Here is a 19,690-nt window from a genome sequence, read left to right as displayed (position 1 = left end):
ATTTTCCAGGTAGGCACGGTAAGGGTAAGTATCCATGCTGCTGCTAACCAGTTTGTTGTTCAAGTACAAGTCCACTGAGCTGAACAAGGAATGCATGAAATTGTTGACGGGAGCTACTGGCTCAGTGTCTATAGCATTTCCATCCTTATCTAGAACTTTGACTTTCAGGTACAAGTAACTGCCATTCAGATCGATGTAATCTTCGGGCTGTCCCTTGATTTCAAACTCGATAGGAGCGGAATCGGTCAATGAGGAGACGGGATGAAATTCCACCCATTGGGATTCTTGCATGGTCATGGTGGGGGGGCATGGCAAACAGATCCAGTTCCGTCTTGGAACAGGCGCAAGACTCTCGGTGCATCATTTTTTGTTGCTGTGTCTCAATAATCGAAAACGTCTAAGTCTCGAACGGTTCTTCTGTTCTTGGCCTTTCTAGCTTGAAGTCTGGTGAAAGGGTGTTTTCTTCGTCGTCTCTTTCTGCCTTGTCCTTGCTGAATGCTTGACTCGGTAGCGTGCAGGGCATTTATATGTGTGTCTTGTCGGCCCAAAAGGTCTTTACCCGTTTGCAGCAAGATATTTTTGCCTGCCCTCATGAAGGCTTCTTTAGGGTTTTGTTTGTTGATGATGACATTTTGGAGAAATTCTTTGCCTTGTGTCAGTGCCGCATCTTTCAAGGTGTGCAATCCGCGTGTCACCATCGGTTTCAACACCGGGGCCACCGAACGAAAGGCCGATTTTAACATATCTCCTAAACCGTGTCCTCGCTGTCGTGCAACCCCTCGATACACTGGATACATGACTTACGAGTCGTGAGAGAACCGTTTTCGAAAATGGAGTTTCACCGTGACTTTTCCTTTGGTGAATGGAATATTTTGTCCCAAATCTCCTTTTATAGCAATGTTGACCGTGTCCAAATACGACTTGCTGATAGGCAAATAATGAGGATGCACAAATTCCTGGTGGACGTGATAGGTGTTTCCACCTTCCTGGTCACTGGTCGTGGTACTATCCACTTTGAAAGGAATGACACGCAGTAACGGTACACGTTATACTCCACCACATAGGAGTACACGAACATCAAATTCAGTCCTTGGTTCAGTTCTACAGGGAATCGAAAAAAACTTGTAAAATTCCGTATTGCTGTTGATCTTCGGTTTAAAATTTGGAGCCATTGTTGTGTCTCCACCTAAAATATCAAACAAGTCACGATTAAAACTGACGGACAAAGTTTGGGTATCCTGAAATTTCATCAGTAAGCGACGAGCCACTTCATGGTACTCTAGGGTGACACTTTTTTTGACTCTGTTCAGGGCTTTGCCAAAGGCTAACTCGAACCTGGAAGTAATGGTGTCCACCAAATGTTGGCCACTAAAATAAAACCCTGCCGGAATTTTCAAGGTGTAGATATTGAAGGGTGAATTGTTGGATGGTCTTGTGTCCCCTGAAAACCCGATGTCATTCATGGCTTCTTGTAATTGTTGGTTCAGGATTTCGACCTCAAAAGTGTTTTGCTTTTCGGTGATGTTTTGGATTTGTGTAGGGTGAATCATTTCTACTAAAGCCACTTCCCAATGGGCTTCGTGATCTAACTGGATGGCTTGAGGTAATTTAGCCGTGTAACAGCACAACGTGTTGTGGGGAAACACCTCCATGGAACTGTCACTGGGTAAGGTTAAGTAAAATTGGTTTTCGTGATTCCAGAGTTCTGTGGCTGTCCGAGGGGTTAGTGGATGTCAGAGGCGTGTCTCCGCCCAAAATGGGGTTCTGGTTGTGGTTGTTGTTGGAGTGGTGACTGGCACTGGCACTGGACACAAGGTTCCCGTGGTTCCCGTTCGAGGAGAATTTCAGGGAGGGATTGGGAAGCAGGTAACCGATGCAACTGCTCAATAAAATGGTCCATAATTGTTTGTCTCCTTGTTGCAAACTCAAATTGGCAATGGCTGCCCCGATGACACAATACACCACGAAGATTTGGCAGAAAAAGACGATTTGCGTTTTAGGCACACGTTCTCCACACCACACCCACAAGGGTTGTTTTTGTAAATCTTGCACAGAAGAACTAGGTGAAGGAGGAGTGGTCGACGTAGCTGCGTCTGTGTGAAAGGGCATGATGGTCACTTCTTTTTATAGTCGATGACTTGCGAAGCGTCGATCCAAGAATCAAAACTGGGTGGATATCCTTTCCAACGTACTTTGACTTTTTTGACACGTCGTTTGCCCACTTTACGGGTTCTGCGTTCGAGAATGCTTTCGATGTCGTACACGTTGTCTTCTTTTTTGGTGACACGTTGTAACTCGGGCAAATAAAACGTTCCTTTGAGCACTTCTCCGTTCATGTCTTCCAATTTATAGACGGTAGGATGACGGCCATGCACTCATCCAGTGACGCGAAACAATTCGGTCGTCCAGTTAGGTAAGTAACCTTTGTCGAAAGTGCGTTTGGTTTTGCCAATGTTCACCCAATCTCCTACGGCCAACTCTCCACTTTTCTTGGGGACAGCCCTTGTCGGGGACGTACCGAACAGACGCTCAAACACCAACACTTCGTTGTCGGGAGTCACGTCTTGCGGGGCACGTCCGATGCTTCGATGGTAAGATTGGTTGTACGCTTGCACCAGGTGCGGTAAGATGTCGATGTACTTCAGAGTGTGGTGATGCGTAAAATATTTCCACATGCGTTCTTTCAAAGTGCGTTGAAAACGTTCCACGATGCTGGCTTTGGTTTCGGGATTCTCGGTGGTAAAAAAATGAATGTCACGTTTCTTTAATTCTTTTTGGAAAGCTTGGTTCAGAAATTCGGTGCCTTTGTCCGTTTGCCATCGAAGAGGGTGACGACCGCTTTGTTTCAACACCCGTTGCAGGGCTCGCACTAACTCGCTGCTCGATTTGGAAGTCAAGGGCACGACCCAGGCAAATTTGGAAAAGACGTCGATGACACAAAACAAATATTTGTAGCCACGATTGTAGCTGGCCAAATGAGAGACATCGGCTAAATCGGCTTGCCATTGATGATCGATGCCTTCCACTCGGGTGCGACTTCTGGCAAACTTGCGTCGAATGGGTTTGTGTAAAGTGTAGGTAGCTTGTTCTTGTAACCATCGTTGCACTTGAGGTAAACGGAGACTTTTCAGTCGCGTTTTGGCAGCACGATACAATTTTTGAACTCCTGCTTAACCTGCAGGATGCGAGGGATCGTAGTAAATGCTGGCTAAGACTTTTTCCATTTTTTTGTGTTTGTGTGTTAATAAGGCACCCACTCCTGGAAGATGCTACTCTTTTCCTCTTGGGGTACTTTCTTGGATTGCAATGCTTTGCGTGTGCGACCGGCAATAGGTGTTGAAGAGGAGGATATCTGAGCGGGGGATATCGGTTCTTGTTTCACTTCTGTCTTCACTTCTGTCTTCACTTTCTTTTTCTCTTGTGATGAAGAAGGGGTGGCCATCATCTTTTTAATCCATCCAATTCTGGAGGTAGGTGGTGTTATTAACTTGCGTACTTTTTCTGGTGGAGTTTGAAACCCTTCTTCTTCTTCTTCTCCTTTTTCTGTCTTGGTCACTGGTAGTGGTGGGACTGGTACTGGTACTGGTGATGGTGCTGGACATTTCATCAAGGTCTTAAAATCTTTCAGAGTGGGTAGAGCTGTTTCGTCTAAAGCTTTCTGGTGAAAGAGTTGCAGTCGTTGCAAGAGTTGACCGTACTTTTGCGATTTTTCTGTTTCGGACAAATCTTGGCTATCCATTAAGGACTTCAATTCGTGTTGTAACTGGGACATCTCGCTCAAATTGGGATTGGGATGTAAATGCGGGGTGCGTTGTTCTTGCCACCGATGGTATTCCATCCATCGTTTGTAAGGCACTAAAGCTAGTTTTCGTCCTTCCATAGGGTTGTCAGGGGTCGATTCTGAGATCTTGGGACTTCCGAGGGCCTTTTTATCTTGCTCCCACCAGTCCTCCCAACATGGTTCCCAAGACTCCTTTCAGTATGGGGCCTAACAAGAGAGGCAAAATGCCTCCACGTTGGACTAACATCTTCTTCTTTTGACGAATGGGAATTTTCTTTTGAACCATTTGGCGAAGAACGTGACGATGTTTGCTTAAGCATTGTTTCTGGTGTTTGGACAAAGGGATCGTGCCTTTCAAAACGTTCAAACAACATTCGCACACGGTATCGATGACCTCTTTGGAGGCCGATTGAATGAGTTTTTTTCGTAGAGGTGGAGAAGTTTTGGACAGGACAGATAACATATCCTCATGTTTGACTAAACGTGGTGGTAGTCCTTTTCTTTTCTTTCCTTGGGGTTTTCTGGAGGGTGACATCTTTGAGTCTTCAGGAGCACCGAGAAAACACTGATACCCCCGACTTGGTCACAGGTCTTTTTTATACTGGAACGCGTCGCCACTGATTGTCTTTACCGCGTATCAGTTTGCGGACAGGCATGACACGTCGTGGAGGGGTACGCAACGGACTAAATCGAGCCAGTTCTTGCTTGGACAAATCCAGTAAACTTTGTAACATACCCGATCTTTCATGGACTTTGATTTTGGGAGAAGGTACTTTGTGAGCAGCAGCCACTGCCACTAAATTGGAGGGTCCTGCCACTGGGGAAGTTCTTTTTGGGGTCATCAGCGGAGAAGTTCTTGGTGTGATCAACGTCTCCAAGTACTCTTCAGTTCTTGGTGTCATCAACGGAGAAGTGGATGAACGTGAGGCTGCCTGACATGCGGTCACCGTCGTGGCAGGTCGTGGTTTGCGGGTCTAAGGTTGCGTCCTGGCCGAAGTGCCTCTCTTGCGACTAGTTTTCTTCTGTGGACTTTTCTTTTCCTGGGGGCTTCTTTTCTTTTCCCGGGGTGGTGTCTGGTAAGAGGAGGGTCCCGCCACTGGAGAAGTTCTTCTTGGGGACCTGGTCTTTTTCTTTTTCTTCTTGGGGCTTCGTTGGACTTTTTTCTTGGGGATAACTTTGGGGGCATTAGGATCCCAGCTTAAGAGTGAGCGAATGATGACCCCTCCTAGAGTACCACTCCCTCCAGGTTTCAAAATGATTTGTTTTTTGGTTTGAGTGTCGATGCGGGGATCGGCCAGTTGGACCAAAGCGACTTTGTTTCGATCGAAAAAGCGTTTGGTTTGATGAGGAATCTGAATGATTCCTTGGAGTATTTGACGTGCCGTCACCGTGAACCATCGTAAGACTTCTTTGAGACTAGCTTCTAAGACACGAGCTCGTATTTGTGGATTTTTTTCTCGACTGATGCCTTACAAGGCACGAATCAATTTGACGGGAAGATGCGACTGAAGGGACGTCATGTTCGCACTGTGAGTGAGACAGACGAAAAAGGGTCTGAGGTTTTTATAGATTTTTTTATGTGGAGTGAAATGAAGTCGAGGACGGAGACGTGTACAGGACAGGCCCTCCGTCTTGGCACCGGTGGTGAAACAAGTGGGTACGAAATCGCAAATCCTCGGGGGTCGTAGGTTTCAAATCGACGAGTAAATAGGCGTGTGGAGTTTGAGTGGCATCGTCGTACGCCTGAGTCAGCCAAGGCGTTCCTAACTGTTTGGCTAAGACTTGCACTTGCGATTTATCTCAAGGGCTTTTAAACAAGATCACGTAATGCGCATTGAGACTGATGGTGCGATGGGCTTTACTTTGTTGAAACAAATTTTGGGTGATGTAAACGACACTGGCATTACGGTGATGCCCTTTGTGCGTGAACCACAGTTTAATTTCTTCTTCGTCTTCTCCTAACATGTCGTCAAAAATGACCAAATGGGTTTGACGGGAGTCAGAGACGATGCCGTCGTCTTCTTTAGGAATGCCTTCCACAAACACGATGGAATCGCCTTGACTTTCTCGCAAGAGGCTGTACGCCGATTGCCACTCTTTGTAACACCACACGATCCGCTGAGGGGGTCGATCGATCAAATGATGTTTATGTTCGATCAAACGTTTGACGAATTCGGTTTTGCCTGAACCGCTAGGTCCAGCAATGAGCATATTAAAGGGATGGCGAAGATACAAAGCCTCCCAACTGGCACGATCTAAGTGTTCGTCGATGACTTTGACAGTAGAGGAAGAGGGAGCAGAGACAGCAGAGGTAGCCATAGCGTGAGAAATGTCACTTGTGACACGAAAACAAACAAGACAAGAGTTTATATACTTTTTTTCAGAACACGTTTATTGAATGTTTCAAACATGAATAGGAAAGACAAAAATACATAAAAGCCAAAGGCTTAAGTATAAGGATAAAAGGCACATGATAACCATTAACGTGGAATAAACACAAGTGTCTGTACAACATGTTTTGGGTAATGTTCTAACCAGTTCTATAGTAGGGGGTAAGGTCACACAAGTGTCCTCCCGAAAGGGTCTTTCAGGCCTGTCCACGACAGTCCCGTCCTGGGTGACGGGTTCTTCTGGCACCGTCACTAACACAGGTTGAAAAGTCGCAAGGCTCACAATCGCATTCCACTTCACAAGCCCCACACTTGAATTGTGCCTGTCTAAACTTGTTTTGTGTCTCTCTGAAAGTATTCATCTTGTTCGCTCGGTCTTGGTAGTCACAATGAACTATCGATCTTGCCTAGGGTTCCTTTTTATATGCAGACCAATACCGACGTGTCCATACGGTAAGGTGAAATGATTGGGAAGTCGCACTCGCTTCTGGTACACGATTTGATAGACTTTTTCCAAGGGTCGACCGACGATGTGGTGAGTGGGTAAACGTATAATTTTGTTCGGTTGATAGGTGGTCACTTTAAAGTTTGCATCCTCTCCCGATTGCAAGGCTTCTTTCAATACCCTAAAGTTCACCACACGACTGGTACGATAATTCAGAGTCAATCCTTTCACTTTACACGTCGTGCGCAATTCTCCTTGTGGGTCCCGGTATTCGTAGCCGTAATTTTTGGGACCACCACTGACGAAATTTAGAATCTTGTCGTCGGGATGTTCGTCTGTCCAGGCTCCTAAACGGTCTCCTTCGATGTCAGGGTGCTGTTGACTCGGGTGATGGATGTAAATGCAACTGTCCGTGTCAAAGTACAGGACACGTTCCCCTAACAGTTCTAAAGCTTCGTACAATTTTAAGCGAGCATGAGCTGTCACGTAAGCCGCAATGACGACATTTCCAAAGGGGTCGTCTTGTACAAAGTCCAGATCTTCTTCGTAATTGACCAAGATCAAATCCTCGCGAACGACGTCCACGTGTTTCATGTATTTGGTTTTGTCGTGAATCATCTGAAAGTAGCGGGAAGGTTCTGTCAAATATTCCGTCTTGGGTAAACATGGTCGTTGTGCCATTTTACCCCACAAGCAATTTAACATCACTTTGGCAAACGACCGCCTGCCTTCGTTTTTCTCGATGTGGTCTAAAGAGATGCCTTCTTGTTCATAGTATTTCTCTTTGAATGTCTTTTCGTCTTCGGAAGTGTGACACCAGGAAGGATAGCCACTGGCTTCTTGTTTCAGTTTCAAAAAGGCATCCACGTAGTCGGCGAAAATGCCTTTCTGACTGGGGTCACCCTTGTGGTATTGTTGTGTCTTGGGAAAGTGGCAAATTTCGTACACTTCTAACAGTTGGTATCCCATGTCCAGAGCTTTGAACAATTCTACGCTGACCCAGGTTCCCGTCAAGGCCCGTTCTTCCTGGCTGTGCTGACAAGGTTGGTCTTGGTTGCATGTTTCGGCACAAGTACGGCACAATGGAAACATCAGTTTGCCTTGACAATGGTGAGGTAAGACGGGATGGTATAGGTTCGTGGGAGGCAAAACTTTACACTTGATCAAGCCTTCGTATTGTCGAATGTTTTTCGGGTCGATGTGTTCCGTGAACAATTGTGGGTGCCCTGCAGGAAAGGGACAATATTTGCACACGTAAGGATACAACGAACACACGTCCAAGTATTTGATTTCTTCTCCTTTCTCTTCGTCGGCTTGGTACAGCAAACAGGTGGCATTGGTCCTTCCTCCGTACAAACTATCCCTCGGGTTTAGGGGGTCCATCAGCTTGTAACTTTCCACGGCACGTTTAAACTCGGGATCGGTTTTCATACGGTGATCGTACTCGTGTTCCCACATTTCCACCACTTGGTATCCTTGCTGTTCTAACTTTAGGCGTCGCTGACAAGTGTCCTGGTACAAGTCTTCCATGGTTCGTTGTAAAAACTGATTTTTAGTGCTACGATCAGGGTAACAGACGGGACATCCGTGAAATAAGCAACCGTTAAACTCGTACACGATCTTGGGGTTTTCTAAGTCCCAGCCATCGACCGAATACGTTCCGATGGTCTTTTCGCCTCCTTCGTTGCGGGCATGCTGAATCCATTTGTCTTCCTTGTCGCACAAGTAATGTAACCAACGTAGGGCTTTGACCGAGTATTGACGTTTGACATAGTGGGTCGTTTGAGGACTGATGACAGCCACGGTGTTTTCAGGCATGAATCGTTGTCGATACACTAAGGAACACGCTTTGGCAATGGTGCAAGCTTCTTTCAAAGGATCGACCCCTCCGTGTTCCATGAACAGTTCTCGAAATTTTCCACAGCAACGCCGTAAAATGTCCACGTCAGAACGACAATACTTTAGCATTTCTTCCTGAAAGTCGAAAGGGTCGGAGGCGTGAGTCTGGTACCAAGCGTAGAAAGCTTCTCGTTGTTCGGTACGCATGTTGTCGGGGTCGTAATAGTGAGCCTCAGGCAAATGGGGTAGAACGGCGTGTTGATTGGCTTCCGTATTGAAAAAGTGTGGAAAGTACCCTTTAGCCATTTCTGTCATTCCAAACGTTTTAGGCATTCGACTCAAAGGCATGGCCAAATAGCTCATCGAATCTTTAAACTGCACTTGTCCCACTTGCATGAAAATGATTTTGGCTCCGTTCAAAGTGACTTTAGGACGTTCGGTGCCTTGTTCCGTATAGTATCTGAGAAGAAACTGTCCATCGTATCCGGAGAAATTGTGAGCCATCACTGTGGCATGACGATGACAATCTCCGTAACGGTCGATGTCCTCTTGGCTCCACGTCTTGTCGATGGGATCTAAGACCCATTGGGCAAAATCGGCTAACGTGTTCGGTCCTCGAAAGATTTTTTCACGCCCTCCGGGAATCTTGCTGCAGTGAGGGCAATGACTGAAGATAGGTTCTTGAATGCACTTCTCGCACGCTCGATGAGCCACGCAGAAATTAGGAATGTGAATGCCGGTCTCTTGCATGCATTCGAAATCGAAAAAGATGAAATTGCCTTTCTTCTTGTGACCGTCCTCTTTCTCTGGTGTGGGTTGGTATTTTTGCACGTAGCATTCGTGTTTCAAGTCCACGATGTGGTGACAAATGTGACATTTTATCTTTCCTGAACATACGTGTGCCTTGGCATTATTGGTACGTAGGCCTTGTCGACACGTAGGGCACAGTCTCAGCAGTTGACAAGCACATTTCTGCTGTGAACCTTGCGTCTTCAGATGTTGTTGGTAACAGGCAGGGCTGACAAACGTGCGCAGACATGCAGGACAATGTACTCTTTCTTGTCCTTCGCTCAGACAGGGTGGAGAGGCCAAACATCCTGGGCATTGCCATCCGCAATGTTTGTGTTGCTCTCAATTGTTATAGCCATAGTCACATTTCTCACAGTAATAACTGTATCCCAGGAATCCAGTGATAGTGGTAATGGTATCGAAATGGTCATCGTGATAATAGACATGAATGTATTTTCCGTCCTTAAAGTCTTTCCCTCGAAACAACAGAGGCCCACGCACTTCTTGAGGGTGCACTTTCAAGGTGTAGCGTGGAGCTAGGACATCTTGCAATTTTTGCATTTCAGGAATGCCACAGGGTGTGTCTTTGGACAGTCCGGCTTGTTTCAACAGGAGTTCTTCTTCGTTTCGTTGTTTGGCTCGGTCCTATTGTCGAATAGTTTTCCAGGCTCTTTTCCATTCTGCCGTGTCGTTCTTGTTGGCATAGGTTCGTCCCACCTCGATGGCTCGGGCTAAGCACATCTGGTCTTGAGGGTTGTTAATTTGGACGAGACTCTTTTTGGTGCTGCGAAGGTCGTTCACCAATAACACCTTATTGCGTTGTCCGGTCCCTTGAGGAGGAGAGACGTGGGCCATTTTCAGTGTGGCTTTACCATCGGTGATGTCAAACTGGTCATTAGATTGTTGTACGTGTTGAATCTTGTCCATGACTTTGGAAGGGGTTAGTTCTGTGGGTCTGCTAAACTCGATCCAAACAGGGGATTTCAAGCTGTCGTGATCTATGGATAGTGTCAAGCGATCGTCTTCTTTGGGTTGACATTGTCGCTTGAGTGCGGTGAGCAAAGAATCCCACATCTCGGTGATAAACCCTTCTGCTTTCTCTAACGGTACGTCGGACTTGAAATCTTTAAACTTCACTGTGTAGGTGTAAGCCGTGGTTCTAAATTTTCTAGATGAGCGCTTTTCCGTCTCTCGAATGGAATAGTACTTTTCAGGGTTAACTAAGGGTGGTGAACTTTGTTCAGAGGGTTCGGATTCTGGTTCACTCATGTCCTCTTCAAAATCACTGGCATGAATTTGTGCCAAGACTTCAGCTCTGGTACGAGGCGATAGATCACGTTTCTGCCTCTTACTTTCTTCTTCTTCTTTCTTCTCGAATGAATAGGATCGTTTCATCTTGAGTGCAAAACGTCAAATGACTCAAGTTTAAACACCATAGACTAATTTATAGTCATGACAAACCAGCGTATATAAAAAGGGTGTGTGTCTTGTCCTTTCACTATTCATTTCACTCTCAAACCGAGCACAACGATGGAAGAGACTACCCAGATGGAACGTTTCATCAGAGCTTTGCGAGGGGTCATTAGAAAATTCTCTTCAGACCAGTCGACGGACTACTCTCCTTCCTTTCGAGATAAAAGTCAAGATACTTGCTATATCTGTCAGAAGAAAGGGCATTGGTCTTCAGAGTGTCCAGACCGTCAAAAAAGAAAAAAAGGGGCTAGAAAAGACAAAAGTCAAGATACCTGTTATTATTGTCAAGAAAAAGGACATTGGCCTCCAGATTGCCCAAAGAAGAAACAAGAGGAGTCGGAAGAAAAGAGGGATTCTTCAGAAGAAGAGAAAGATTCTTCAGAAGAAGAGAAAGATTCTTCAGAGGAAGAAAGCAGCCAGGTGAAGAAAAAGAAACAGGAGAAGAAAAGAAGAAGGGAAGAAAGTGAGGAGGAAGAGGAGGAAAAGACTGTGACTGTGAAGAAATTAAAAAAAAAAGAGACAGTAAAAAAAAAGAAACAGAAGAAGTGAATGTAATTTATAAAGTGTTCTGTTGTGAATTGTGAATTAGATTGTATGGAGAAAAGAATACATTAATGATATAAGGTAAGTATCTTTGAGTTTTGATTTTAAAATAAGAAGCTACACTCACGCACTCATACACAGACATGTACTATAAGGGTAAAATGTTTTTTTTTTTGTTGTTGATTTTTGAGTTATTGGCAAATTGAAAGGCTATCTCTTTTCGAGAGAAGTGGGTGGCCCTGAAAAGGGCCTTTTTATTTTGGTGTAGGGGGTGAGTTTAAGCAATCAACTTTAACTGCCTTAAGCCTTTGCCACGGCCGAGGCCTACTTCTGATGATGATGATGATTGGGTTGAAATCACTAAGTGTGGTACGATAGGCTTAGTCACAGGGTTGACGTGTTTAGCTCGGGAAGGTCGTATTCTCTTCGGTCGTGATAAAGAAGTCTGATACATTTGTTTCAGACTTCTTAACTCCGCTAAAATGTCCAACAGTACCGTAGCCGTTTGATTTTCACCCTCTTGTGTCTTTGCTGCTACTTGTTGTTGTTGTTTTTTTCTTACCTCTTCTTGTTGCTGTTGCTGTTGCTGTAGGAGAAAAGCTTGTTCCGCTTCCTTTTGTCGTTGCATAAATTTCTCCAATTCTTCTTTCTGTCTCTGTCTAAAATTCTCCACTTGCGGCAATGAAGAATGAGACGAAGGTTCCGGAACAAATTCTTGTGAGGTAAGAAAATCCACAAAATCCCAATGTACCTCTTCTGAAAGTAAGTCCGGGTTCCCTTGGGCGGTCTCCACTGCTGGTGCACCCCAATGGATCGTTTTCTGAGTTTCCGTCATGTTGAATCACTGTCGCATAGATTGACAGCACACAGGCGCTAGCGAATCTATATAGACCACATGACGTCACAGACTGCTCTCTTCGGATTGGATGCGGACTGACTGAATTTTGTAACGCGTGTTTGGATTGGTGAATGAACTCAATCCGTTTCAATCCTTCCTCTACCTATAAATAAGCGCAGTTCACTGCATTGATTCACCTGTTCTCGTCGCCTCACGATGTGGACCATAGTTGAATCATCCACCCTTGCGTCTTCCATGATGTTTAGGACGGACATGCTCATGTATGTCCGGTCCAAGTGGACTGTTGTTGATAGGACAGATACTAGTCTATGGATGAGAAGAGTTTACATAGAAAGACAAGGATGCCTCAAGAGGGTACTTGTGTATGGACCTGCAGTTAGAAGGAGTTTAAGAAGAAGAAGAAGATGTGACAGATGCCGTCTATGTTAATATTAATATTAACATAAACCCAAATGCCCTTTTCAGGGCCACCCACATTTCTCGAAAAGAGATACCCTTTCGATTGCCTACCCCTTTATAAAAAATTTAAAAACAAAAAAAAATCCCATGTTCAATTCCCCTTGTCCCTAAAGTAGTTTTTTTTTTCTAACATGTTCAATTCCCCTTTGTCCCTAGACAAACCCAAACTCTATTCCCATGTTCAATTCCCCTTGTCCCTAGACAGACCCAAACTCTATTCCCCATGTTCAATTGCCTTTGTCCCTAGAATCGATATTTTTTTCCATTGTTCGAATGCCTTTGACGCTAATCTCAATATTTCCTTTTTTTTTTCCTTTCTCCAATGTTAAATTCCATTGACGCTAATCTTACCCAGGGTTTTTTGCCCATGTTAAATTTCCATTGACGCTAATCTCGCCCAGGGTGGTTAATGTTAAATTTCCATTGACGCTAATCTCGCCCAGGGGGTGTTTTTAATGCTAATTCCCATTGACGCTAATCTCACCCCTTTCACTACTCAAGTTTTTGAATTCTGTATAAATTTCGATAAGTTTCCTTGTCCAATAATTAATTTAGAGCACTTTTATTTCCAGCAAAAATAACGACTTGAAATCCAATAATTTGAAGAAAATAAAATCTCAGTCCAAACTGGTCACAACGACACAACTTAACGTGTCAAATGTTTAAATCCCCCTGACTACTTTTATACAAAACATTAGGTATAAGGCTAACTTAAAAACTCTGAACAGATTCCCGGATAAGGTTCACATGGTCATCATTCTTGAACAAAATATAAGCTTTTTACATGCCAAACATCATGTACTCCCAGTATGGCCTTTACTGAAATCAATGATTCTTACTCTGGGGAAAAATACATAAAAAAATTTTTTTTTAAAAATGTTTACTGGAACTGCCACTGTTTCTCAATCAAGGCCAGGAACTAGGTCAGGATTAGATATAATGTGTTTTTTGTTTACGTCAAAAATAAATTTAAAAAATCGGTCAGAACTTAAATCTATTCTAAACAATATCAAATCCAGTAAACACAGTTACATTGCATCAGTGTGTAATAGAATGTAAAATTTGTAAAAACTAAGAGACAAATAATTAAATTATATATATATATATATATATATATATATATATATATATATATATATATATATATATATATATATATATATATATATATATATCGTTTTTTTTGTTGTTTTTTTTTTGTTTTGTTATTTGTTTCTAATCGCCCAGTCTGAATTGTTAAATGTAAACCCAGATATAAGTCATGTCACAGGCAAAACACGAGTTTCTGTGCTTAAAAAAAAACAACGATGGGATGATTCCTCTGCAGCACAAGTTAATAGTTATTAAATTCATGTGGACGGACACAAAATATGAGTAAATAGCTATGTAGTCATAGCAATGTAAGTTTTCGACGTAGTTTACTTCTCTAAACTTGTTAATGTTAAACTTGTTAAAGTGTCCATTTTGTTTATTTTATGTTATTTACGTTTGTAACGAATTATTAGAAGACCAATTTTTATGTCTTATTTTCTCGTATTAAACTACAAATAAAAACAGTTATTGCCCAAAAGCACGTGCACACACGAATTTGACAGCATAGGCTTTGCTTGGAACCTTTACACCTGGAAAAATCGACAAGTTGTTGAAAGGTATGGCTTGGAATAGTCTCCTCTGTCCGAAATAAATATAATTTCTCGTGCATTATTTCAAAGCGCTGTAACAGGGAGAAAGGAAGAAGTGTTGGTGGTGTAGACTTTTATTTATCTTTGATTACAAAATTCAAATTGTGACGTTCTGCCCTGTGACTCTCTTGTCATACGTTCTAGTTACGTACCTACTTAGTGGGATCTTGAAACAAAATATATCATATAACCCTCATTTTTTTCATAGCGTTATGGATGTTTATTAATTATGTTTCATAATTTATGCAAGTATGACTTTACACATCCAGTTCTACCTGCCTTTAATAAATAACACTCCAAGATATGATAATTTAGGATTTAATTAAGGTCGGCATGATTTAAAACAACTCAGCTTAAGCTATAAATGGCTTTCTACCGACATTGTCCTCTTTCTTCAATATATATTCTAGCAGGTCTCGTGTCGGATTATTCGTTTTGTACGTGATGGTACCAATTGGCGGTATCGTATCCAGGTGTTAACATTACACATTGACTGGTCAGATGTACCGCCTAAATAATTTAGTTAGTTTCGAGAACCGTACAGTTGGTTTCCACTTGGATTCATCATGGCCGCTGTCGCGGGAACTTCCATGAAATTGCGAGTTGTTCACGGTAATCATTGGAAGCCGTCAGCGTTGGTCCTTGTAAATTTAATCGCATAGATTCCTTATATTGAAATATATAGCTGTACACATGTTTAGACGTAACAGCTTCTCCAAATTGTAAAACTGAACTAGTAACCTTCAACGATGATCATTATTGTGATAAGAAATTAATTCTTCTCGTCCGCAGAAGTATTCTTACGATGTAAGACGTCGACCTTGATATTGTATTTAGGCCGCCGTCTAACATGAAGCTGTGTACTGTGTTCCGAGGTCGATTAACATCGGGACGAGAAGTCGGACTTGAGGAATATCTCACACTTGGCAGCTCTATAGTTAGTACTACATGTAAGACATAGCACATTTTGATTTTGTTTAGGTGCTATGTCTTACTATCCAAATAACGGCCTTGTATAGTGTGTTCCGATGTCCTTGACATATGAATGAGTAATCAAAGTTTCAGGAATATCTCACACACTTGGCAGCCAATATCAACATTTTACCACTAATTAATGTATAATTAATATACTTACTGTGCTGTCTTTATCCTTGTGGAATGAAAATATGACACTAGCAAATGGATCCATTTTCAAGTTCCGTTGACATACATTTGAATTTGTTGCAATGCGACAGTAGTCAAGGTATGGCAAAGTAAGTTCAAGTAGGTTCATGTTGGGGATCAGTTTCTTGAACGAAACGAACCATTGCTTACAGTTCCAATAGGCATAGTATATTTTTTATTTGTTTTGTTAAAAATTAGTATCTCAACTTTATCCGATTTCAGCATTCTCGGTTTTCATCGCTTTCCAGCCAACTGAAATGTAGGCCAAAGAAACTTGAAAACGGGTCCATTGCTTTAGTGAGAATTTGAATTTATTCGAGAAAAGGCATTATAGTAAGTAAAGTCTGACTAAAACATTATAACTTTACTTTATAGAAAAGCGTCATTATTTTAGTTGTCAGTTGTGTGAAATATTCCTGAAAATGTGACTTTTGTAACGATGTTAGTCAACATCAAAACACACTACACAGAGCTGTTAGTTAGGCTGTAAGACTCCCACAACATAAATATCAGCGTCAGGTCTTACAGGTAGGACTTCTCTATAGTCTGACTCTACTTACCCGTTTGTTTGTACCCCCTACATATTTCGAAAACGAGAAGGTTTAATGTGATAAAAAGTGCACAGAACTAAGTCAATTGAATCATTGATTTATAATTTCTAATCTGACTGACCAGAATGGCACTAATGCTGGCACCCCTCAGCCCTGCACCATTTCACGCTTAATGGACTTTCCATACTAACATGGCGCCATATTGTGTACACTATAGGCTAGTTTATTTCCATCAGACAACATAATGACGTAGTTCATCCTGTTAGGAAAATGCTGAATAATTGCGTAAATTACATAACGTTGAGAGTTTGGAATTATATCCCTCTGCATACATGAACATAGAAATTAAACCACTTGTTAAATCCACACGAAAAGCGTAGTTGTCATTTTCCTTTGCTTGATTCGTCATTATAAATATCGGAAGCAGACGACTTATATATCTACATCTGTAGTCCTGATACACCCCTTTGCTAAAAATGGACTTGTCCAGAAACTGGAAATGGATTGGACCATGTCCGTCTGTTGCACTGAAAACTTCCATTAAGCATGAAACGCGGGTAAGATGATGGTGTTAGGGCCACTCTACTCAGAGTCAGTTTAGAAACTATAAATCAATTAATGAATTGATTAAGTTCTTTGCACTTTTTATCACATTATAGGTTTCCGTTATTTAAATCGTACCATGTGTACCAGTGAAAACATTATGTATAATGTCACCACTTTTTGCATGTGAATGTGGATAAATTCTAGTGTCACTGTAGAGTCAGAATAAAATAAGATCTTATATTTATAGACCTGCCATTAATCATAAGAAAAACATCAAGACTTGCTTTGAAGGGTTGTTGAATTGTTATATTACTAAAATACTTTTTCTGTGATTTCTTTAAGCTAATGCAACAATTTTATTCATTCTTGAACAGATCTCTTAGTACCAGTTTGGCAAATTTAAGTTTACTGTGAACTTTGGAACTGTCCTAGTATGCCTTCTGTTTGGTTCCTTTGCTATCATCAATCACAATTACAAATGACCTTTAAAAAATGCTATTGTAGATACTTCAGTTATGTTACATAAAAGTAATATCTATGATACTCTCTTCACCACCTTGTACATAAAATATCTCCAATTTTTTTCACTAAACTGTAGGAACTTGGTTGGGTGAAAATCAATATTTTGAGGATTTTCATGCATTACATAGAAAGGGGTTGGTGAGAATCGAAAGGGTAATCACAACAGTTGGCTTGCCATGCCAATCATATTATTGATTTGATTTCTTAATTCTCTGATGTGTTGGATCTTGATGAATGAAGTTTCATTTTGAAGAGTGTCTTTATTGGGGAAAGGGTCATCCTCAGTCATTGCCAATAGCTTTGTTGATACATTTTCCATGTATGTAAATTGACTCTTCATGTCTTTAAGGCCTTCATATACATACAAAAATATTATTTTGAACACATACATATATGTAAAAATTAATTTTCAGTTATGTAGGTTTCATATTTTCAAAGATGCCATATAGTATAACTGTTTCAAGTATCTAAAATTTTTAAATGGGTTGCCATAAAAAACAAGGCATTATCTCCCCAGCCACAGCCACCTTGACATGATGTTGTCCTGTCCTTACATGTTACATTTACTATATATTATTCCTTAAATTTCCATATGAACTTTATGATACATTTGTCATCACCATATCATTGTCAGCTTTTTGTCCAAGTGTTTGTGAGATAACAACATAAACAGCAACCCTGACACATATTCAGAGAAATGCCTAAATACCGTCATGAATTCACTAATCACGTCTTAAAATCAGATGGACTAGATGACACTCATTCATTATCCTTAATCACTTAAATCTGGAAATTTTGAAATTATTTCTTATCCTTAAACAGGTTCTGAAATTTATGAACTTTCATTGTCCTTGCCTCCATCACAAGCTGGAGACTTGCTGTGTGTTCAGCACTTAATGGATGAACTCTTTAAGCGGACAGGAATTCCCACTTCTGCACAGAGGCTGATACATAAAGGTAACAAGTGTGAAAATGTAGTCTTTATACTCTAGTATTTCAAGACATTTTTTTTATAGGATTTGCCCGTTTGAGAAAGATGTGTGATATGCCTACTGTATATACTCGCTTATAAGATGAGTCCAACAGCAATCTGCATATACCCAGATCTGTAATCACATAATGGGACAGCAGATCCAGGTCTCTTCATTATGTTAGTTGTAATCGATAGAACAAAACACAGACCCTGATCTGCAGAGGCATTGTGCTACAGCAGATCAGTCTTTGTTGCTTGCAGTTTGACTCTACTTAAAAGAGTAAACTATATACAGGGTATGTTGCACTTGAAATACCATCATCTTATTACCCATAGGATGTCTAATTATAGTTTTATGATGATAAATCTTGTATGTCTTAGTGATTGGTAGGGAAATCTCCACCAATGCATCCAAATTCATTGGGCCTGATGTGATACAGGAAATTTGTTTTCACTCTCGTTGGCAGGCACATGTGTTTCATCCTTTCCTGTTCTGTGTTGGTCTTTGATAAACCCACTTTTAACCTATCACCATATGTCAAACTGAAAGATTCTTCAACTTGTTTTTCAAGAATAATAGAACTTCCAGGTGCACAATTTGAAAACAAAAATCCCTGTTTATAACTACCTTTCACAAAACCTAAAATGTCAGGAAATCATTATGATAATACACAATATCAGTTTTAGGAACAGAGATCTTTTAAACGCTTAATTACGCGTCTTTGGATGCCAATTTTTTATCTGGGATGCAGAAAATCAATGAGGTGGGAGTCCTCCATACACATGTATAGGTGTGCGGCAAAATTCAAAGACTTGCCAGTCCTGCTTCAGCCACCAGCTTTGTGGGGAAAATGTGTTGATCAATTAGCTGTGCTGATATTTACAATGAAAGAAAGTGTGTGATTCCTAGCTTAGTGTTTGGAATAAGTCCTTACTTGGGTTGACATATTTAGTATCACAGATGGACGAACAAGAGATATTTAAGAGGTACGTTGACTGACCATACTTTTTTAAAATGACCCTCGCCTTAGCCCGGTTAGTTCTAATGTTGTAGCAAATGTATTCATCAATAGATCAGAAGCTAGGCCTAGTTTTGATATCAGTTAAGTTAACAAACAAACTCTTGCCGATTCACAAGCATATGTTTTGATAGCTGATTGACCATTAACCCTTTTCCAAGTAAGGTAGCAACTATCAATTTCCTGCACGCTATCCTTTGATGATAAAACATACAAACTAGTGTTTTAATATCAGAATTGGTTATCTGGATATATATTAGCAGCCTCTTGTACACTATTTCATCATAAAATTAGTTTGAATCTGTAAGTGAACCAGTAGGCCTAACAGGAAATAATGGTGGACTTCGCTAAGTCTGGGATGTTCCAGTTTATTAGGTTGTCTGTTTTCGTAAATCATTGGGTAAATATTTTCAGAAAATTATACAAATTATTGAAAGCAAAGCTAAGGTATTATTTTATTAAAGATTTAACTTTTAAACTGCAGAATATGTAGGTCTGAAATTATAGATCAATGCTGTGTTGTGGAATTCATGAGATGCACTTTAAGGTCTAAGCTGTTTTCTGACTTTACATGTATTTGCGAAAATATGGGGGAAAAACAGCAAATCAGATACTATTTATTTGCTTAAAATTACTACAAGTACGTATACAAATA

The 19,690-nt window shown here is 41.4% G+C and overlaps 1 protein-coding gene across 1 annotated transcript in view; it reads left to right on the top strand.

Annotated features, from left to right (window-relative positions):
- Window positions 1-14,802: 14,802 nt before the first annotated feature.
- Window positions 14,803-19,690, top strand: part of LOC149770144 (BAG family molecular chaperone regulator 1-like) — a 30,690-nt gene continuing 25,802 nt past the window's right edge. The window contains exons 1-2 of the mRNA XM_089949337.1: window positions 14,803-14,872; window positions 17,866-18,000. Of these exons, the coding sequence (XP_089805463.1) occupies window positions 14,827-14,872; window positions 17,866-18,000 (181 nt within the window). The 5' untranslated portion in view covers window positions 14,803-14,826. The remainder of the gene's footprint in view (window positions 14,873-17,865; window positions 18,001-19,690) is intronic.

Source organism: Sinohyriopsis cumingii, unplaced genomic scaffold, assembly GCF_028554795.1.
Source record: "Sinohyriopsis cumingii isolate HCF-2022 unplaced genomic scaffold, ASM2855479v2 utg002626l, whole genome shotgun sequence".
Classification (NCBI taxonomy): Eukaryota; Metazoa; Mollusca; class Bivalvia; order Unionida; family Unionidae; genus Sinohyriopsis; species Sinohyriopsis cumingii.
The sequence above is the reverse complement of the archived record's forward strand: the minus strand, read 5'-3'. Positions and strand labels throughout refer to the sequence as shown.